We start from the raw sequence: 7,179 nt of genomic DNA, 5'->3' as shown, positions 1-7,179 counted from the left end.
ATATATATATAATATAATTGTGCCTAAACCATGGTCCATGGGTAAACCTAACTTACCATTCTGCCTTCTACGTTGGCATAGGCATCTATACGTTTATACCATGGGACCTTCCCCGGGAAAAAGTCAAAAAAGTATTGTTTGGAAACATTTTAATGCACCGGAAAAAGGAAAACAAGTGCCAACTTGTAAAACATGCTCGAAAGGATTAAAAACCATAATTTTTATAACCTAAATTTATTTTATTTTATATCTTTTTTATTACTACTTATAAGAATTATATAATTATTCATGACCAAGAGTATATTTTTACCGTTACTAATATGTTCTTTTCTTCCAGTTGAGCTAGCTCATATGGATATTATAAAATAGTCGTAATTTACCTAAAATTACATATATCGATATATTTTTCACGATATATCGTTTTCGAAATAACAGAAAACCGATGTGTCGATAAAGATTAATAATTGCCATCCCTGAGTATAAGCCAACTTGTTTAAAATATTACTTTTAAGTTTAATACCGATAGAGTTAATATATTTGTAACTTTTTTCCAGGTTGCACCCGAGTATGGCCGGAGCTGTGAGTTACCATTTGGACGACGTCATGGATGCCATTAGACGTAAGGACTGTTCAGTGTTCCAATGTCCTTCCGGCCACAGCTAGATCACCGGCTAAGACTCAATAATAATAATAATAGGACGTTATTTTTGTAAAACCAAGCCTGGGATGTACAACTCTTTCTCGACTATTTATTTATTGAAAATTTTCACAGGCCCGAATTCACTGAGACTTAGGCCTGATCCTTTTCGGTCCTTAAGTTTCAGGAGAATTCAGGTCCTCTTTCTTCTCATCTCGTGCGTCCCTCGATACGATAACTGACTACTTTGTAAATATAGCAATTGCAAGCCCCGGTTGATTCCATTTTTATATTGTAAATATTGTAGTTGGCTTATTTTACAAGGCGAATTATTGTAAATTAAGAACTTTATTATTTATGTATGCAATGTGGTAATAAGTTTTTGTTTTTGTAAACAAAGTTAATATTTAAACAATAGAATTTTTAATTGATCTTTTTTACTACCCAGTTCTATTATGTATATACAAAATAGACCTACAAAAAACGTTTTATGTTTGGTTTTTGTTTACATGGTTCTTTAAAAAATAGTAAAACTGACAAACAAGGGAAAATAATTCATTAAATGCTAATCCCTTTGCTGTTTTCGTTGGATCAATATATGTTGGTATATGCTGTACGTAGCGGCCATATTGTTGAATCTTTCCAAATCTTTTGACTTGGTTAACCATTACCGTTTATTTTGCAAGTTGGAAAATATTGAAATTCAGGGTATTGATCATTCTGCCTCTTGTCCGCAGGGTCGCCACCAGAAAACAAAATTTGGTGAGGAGATTCTTCCGAGATCCCGCCCAAGTGCGGAGTACCACAGGGTTCCAAACTTGGCCCTCAATTATTTTTAATATACATACTCGTCGTGGTAATTACCTGCGATTAATCAAGACTGAAAATTAAGCACACAATGGATAAAGTCATGGCTTGTTTTTCGGAATATAGACTTGCTTTTAATATAATGAAAAAGAAGCTATCAGTTTTAGCTCTTGCCTTGATTTTTCGTCTGCTGTCATCTTGAAAGATGGCGAGGGTCCTCATTAGACCCAGCATAACAAAGTGTCGGGTGTTGTCCTTCACATGTTGAGATGGGAGGAACATATTTTCTATCTGCAACCTAATCTCGGCCGACTTTGTTTTGCTATTGATCAGAGTGGTTTGTACGAGCTGTTCCCAATCCTCAAATAGAGATGATTTTTTGAGGCCAGCTCACACTTAAATAAGGTTTTTCTTATTCAAAAAAGAATTATTAGTGTTATGCTCTGAGGTAGCTATCGCGACTCGCGTAGAGAGCTTTTTAAAAAGTCAAGAATCCTGACACTGTCATGCTTAAACAAGGTGTCTCTCTACTCAGTACCTAGGTTGTGAACCTTACTTAATCATTAATCTTCCTCAGTCTCTTCTATGTCATGCCCACCCCTTCCTTAGCTTCGTGATTGTTCTCCGTAACGTCGAAGTTGAGCATATCGGTTGAAAGCTTAATTCAGGAACATTTACCATTCTTATTGAAACATTCCAAGCTGAGGTTCATGCAATACAACTCTGTGCACAGGAGTTAATAAAAAAAAATTATGAAAGGCCCACAGATTTACACACTTTTAGATTGCCAGGCTGGTATAAACACACTAAATCTGTTCGTTTTGTACTCCAAATTTGTCTGGGAGTGCCTAAATTGCCTAATGACTCTGGAAAAACAAAACTACATTTTCTTAATGAGGGTTCCCGGACTGGAGGCTTAGAAGAAAATGAAAAGGATGACCAACCAGCCCAAAAGGGACACCCCCTCACCCATGGGACTAGTACCACAACTAGATCCACCGGAATGTGTGGGTAAGTTGGCACTTGAAAAATGGACCGTGAAAGAAAAACTCATACCCTGGTCAAACACGCCAGGTATGAGGCAAGGTAGGTGATTTATAAAGCTCTCAAAAAGTAATTCTTCTCTCTCTCTCAACCATCAGGAATTTCACCCAATAGCTTACATAAAGATTAATTAATTGAAAGAAGTTACTTGGTCAATCGGACCACGAAATATAATGGATTTAATAAGTAAAACGAAGTATATCTTCACTCTGTAGAGAAAGGGAGGGGTTGTAGGCTGACATGGGGAGTTGGTGTCCGAGTGGATCGAAGTCACGATAGCTCAAGTGGTTAGAGCAGCGGCGTATTGAGTTGAAGATCGTGGGTTCGCATCACGTTCATGACACTAACTTTTTCATTTCAACCAATACCTTACATTAATTAATTGAAATAAGTTATTTGTCAATCGGACCACGAAATATAATGGGCTTTCATCTAATGCTGGACACAGCGGATACAGGAAGATGCCGACTGTTTCAAGAGGAATTAGAGACATATGATTTGGGAATGAGAAGCCTTTGCCCGGTTACAGCCACTTCGCCATGGCAATTTTTACACCAAAAGAAGAGGCGCTTTGTCTTCTTATAAGAAAAATCGCATTCTCCAAGGTATGGCTATAATCTATAGGTGTTCGACAATACATCTACTTAGGTCACAGTGTAGGAAAGGATTGTCATAATCTATATCAACCCCATCCCTTAAAAAAATCCAAATTGAGTTAACTTCCTTAAATGACTATTAAAATTGCTTTCTAGACTCTTCATAATGATTTGAAAGTTTTTTAAAAAGATAATTGTGATTTTGGATTTTTCGAACATCCTCTGCTCCGATGGTATATCTATATAATAATACATTACTATTATAATGTATATAAAATGGATTAATCTAAACTAGCAGTATATTACCATCAGAGAGTTTTTAGAGAGTAGTTTACCTTAAATATCAATGTTACTACTGCGACTTATCCAATCTCTCATATGATCCAGAAATCCTGAATGGAAGGTGTACTAAAAATTAGAAAGATTTTGTTTTGTAGTGATTGGATACGTTGGAGGTTCGAGCTTTACAGTACCATGTCGTCTGTCCAGTAACATAAATGAATCGTTTATTTTGTAGTTTGATCGTTCGTCCAGCAATATTTTAAGAAGTAAGAGATACTATTGTAGCAGATGGGAGCAGGGGTTATTCTCCGAAGGGGGAATGTAAAATGCCCGGATTTTTGTGTCTATCGTTATCTTCCACCGCTTGAACCGAAGAGGTATGACATAGGTTTGCAAGTTTTCTAGGTAAGACTCGCTATACAGGTTTACTAAACCACTGTATATATTTGTAAATAACAATTTCTGTTCTCAACTTATTTATTCACAGTCATAACAAACGGATGATCTATTTTCCCTGAGATCGTGTCTTTATTTTCTGCGGTTTCAGATATAGTGGATATCGTTTACCACGACACCCGATAGAACGTACAACCTGTTAAAGCATACAAAATAAAAAATCTCCGGCACCGTGAAATGGTATAGTAAAAATTACATTATCATTGTTTACAAAGTACACACCGTTTAGAGCGTGCAATTTTATGGGTCCGGGGGGGGGGCAGAAGTATCGGTTACAGCGTACATCGGAAGCAAATTCTGATTCTGGGTCGTTGTTAGTCTTCACTTCGGCACTGTTTATGTTCAATGTACATACAAATCGATTCATCCCAATCCATTGTGTGCTGAACTGATGATTCAGTGTAAGTCAGTCTCTCGAAGCGGAAAGATGCCTCGTCAACAGCACGCTGCATCCGACCCGAAACAGAAGACGAGTGCGATTTTGGCAAAATTCCATCGACTGCTGGAGCATATACAATGTTCACTAGTTCTCGTGGTCCGCTTGACCAATTAATATCTTTCAATTAATTAAGGTTTTTAGTTGAGATAAAAAAGGCAGTGTCACGAGCGGGATTCGAAACCACGACCTTCGGCTAGATACGCCGCTACTCAACCACGTGACTTCGATCTACTCGGACACCAACTCACCATCTCAACACTACCTCTTGAATTTTCTCTCCTTTTTGCCATTTTTTACCAGCGGACCACGAAAACTAGTGAATTTAATAAGTTAAAATGAAGTATATCTTCACTAAAGCTCTCCGTGGCCATTTCATTTGTCGCCGAGAATCAAATAGATTACCCGACATTTGAAAAATGGCAAAAGGGAGGGAAAATTCAAAAGGTGGGTTGAGATGGGAAGTTAGTGTCCGAGTGGATCGAGGTCACGATAGCTCAAGTGGTAGAGCAGCGGCCTATCTAGCCGAACATCGTGTGTTCGAATCCCGCTCGTGACACTGACTTTATTAATCTCAACTAAAAACCTTAATTAATTGAAAAACTTAGACAGTAGGCTGACATAGAATCCTCAAGATTCAAGCGACAAAAACGAAATCGACGATTTGGACAACAACTAAAGTTTGTAGAACTGAAATCAGATATAATTCTGTACAAAACATTACTTCGGCCCATTTGGGCGTCATGATAGCTTAAGTGGGAGAGTAGCGGCGTATCTAGCCTAAGGCCGTGGGTTCGAATCCCGCTCGTGACACTACCTTTTTTATCTCAACTTAATTAATTGAAACATATGAAGTATGTTCGACACTCAGGGCATACGTATGTACTTACTACTTCCGACGATACCAGTCAGAGGAGCGTCGACAGCAATCGAGAAGGACTTTTGCACAGAATATAAAAATAAATATCAGAAGAAAATCACTGAATTATTTACAAATGTAGAAAAAAAGATAATATACCATACCTAAACGAAAGAATATGAATGTAGAAGGAATTTTGCATTAAAGGAGATTTTTTTTCATTCAACACATACATATATCCACTGTATACGGTTTCTTTCCCAATTTCTGGATCTGTATTTTTAACCAATCTGTCCCAGACTGCCATATCACACCGGATATTAAAAGAATCTTCCGTTACAAAGTGAAGATTAATTTAAAATAAGAGATATTAAATATTTCTCATTATTTTTCGATTCCGATGTACAACAGATTTTGATTATACAAGTGATTTTACAAAATCGATAAATTGAGCCCGTTGATATTAAACCCGAGGAGATCTCATCAGCCAATGACTTATATTTAGGTTATTTATCAATTTTCGTTATTAAGAGATTAATTATTATCGAAATGACGTTGTGAACTTTCTAAGTTTACAATTTTAATGGGAGAAACCAATAAAGAGAACGTGCATCGGATATTATCGTTTTTAAATTAACAGCTAATAGGTTTTAATATGCTTTCATTCACTTTGCAAATACATACGAGGCAAAATGGAAAAAGTTTCACTGACCTTTCTTTACGACGTGTCACTCATCGATTCCAGAGGCCGGAAATGAGACTACATCAAAGACAAGAACCGAATCAAACATGATTAAGAGAAAGCTGGATCTAGATCGACCAGGCAACCATCACTTCAACGGTTAACTACATTTTTCAGACTCGTTATCACTCAATACAATCAAAACAAAATATTATTTTCACTGTTAAACGCAAACAATCTATAATAAATAATAAATAATTACTTACTTTCAAAAAATTGTTATCACTCATTGGGTTTAGAAGTAGAAACTTGAAGGGTTTTGTAAAATCGCTAATTTCTTAGACGTACAGATCGGTATCGTTAGTTATATTTTTACAATCTTTTACTCTGATAAATACTAATGCCTGAAATAAGAATAAAACAGTTTTTATGCTTTTTTCGGAAGTTGTCTACTCCAGAGTAGACGCAATGCACCGCATGAAATTTGTTCGGAAAATGTATGTTAATTTAATCCCAAGAAATTGTTGATTGTGACTAATTGACTAAAGAGTTCAAGTTTGTTTTGTGGCAAACATCGCTGCCTTAAATGATATAAGAAATTCTGCACTTGCTGTGGAATCAAAGTGAAAAACTGAAAGCCAGTGTACATTAACCTCGTAAGTATTCAACATGAAATTATCAATGACAAAATATGGAGATAAGAGAGAAGGAGTGAGGGGAGCGGATAGAAACAAATAAATAAAGAGCGGGAGAGAAAGTAAGAGTTAGAGAGAGAGAGGAGAGAGAGAGAGAGAGAGAGAGAGAGAGAGAGAGAAAGGGAGAAAGAGAAGGAGCGGGAGAGGGAGAGGGAGTGGAAAGTGTGAGGGTGAGAGAGGGGGAAAGGGAGAAGGAGAGGGGGAAATAGCGGGAGAGAGAGGAGTGGGATAGGGAGAAAGACATGGAGAGAGAAAGATAGATGGATGGATAAATGTAAACAGAATGATAGAAAGACAGATAGATAGATGGATAAATATAAACAGAATGATGGATAGATAGATACAGAGAGATAGAGATAGATAGATTGATACATAGATCGATATATATATATATATATATATATATATATATATATATAGAGAGAGAGAGAGAGAGAGAGAGAGAGAGAGAGAGAGGAGTGGGAGAGGGAGAAAGACATGGAGAGAGAAAGATAGATGGATGGAGAAATGTAAATAGAATTATAGATAGAGAGATAAATATAGATAGATAGATACAGAGCGATAAAGATAGATATATAGAGCGAGAGAGCGAGAGAGAGAGAGAGAGAGAGAGAGAGAGAGAGTGAGATAGAGAGAGAGAGACAGAGAGAAGGAGAGGGAGAGGGAGAAAGACAGCGAGAGAGAA

The 7,179-nt window shown here is 36.8% G+C and overlaps 1 protein-coding gene across 1 annotated transcript in view; it reads left to right on the top strand.

Moving 5' to 3' along the window:
• LOC106662907 overlaps nt 1-1,014 on the top strand; it is a 37,951-nt gene extending 36,937 nt beyond the window's left edge. Inside the window, exon 4 of the mRNA XM_014387353.2 lies at nt 555-1,014. Within this exon, the coding sequence (XP_014242839.1) occupies nt 555-663 (109 nt within the window). The 3' untranslated portion in view covers nt 664-1,014. The remainder of the gene's footprint in view (nt 1-554) is intronic.
• Nucleotides 1,015-7,179: the final 6,165 nt, after the last annotated feature.

This window comes from Cimex lectularius, unplaced genomic scaffold, assembly GCF_000648675.2.
Source record: "Cimex lectularius strain Harlan isolate CLEC.00 unplaced genomic scaffold, Clec_2.1 scaffold45, whole genome shotgun sequence".
Taxonomy (NCBI): Eukaryota; Metazoa; Arthropoda; class Insecta; order Hemiptera; family Cimicidae; genus Cimex; species Cimex lectularius.
This window is presented reverse-complemented; position numbering and strand designations above follow the sequence as displayed.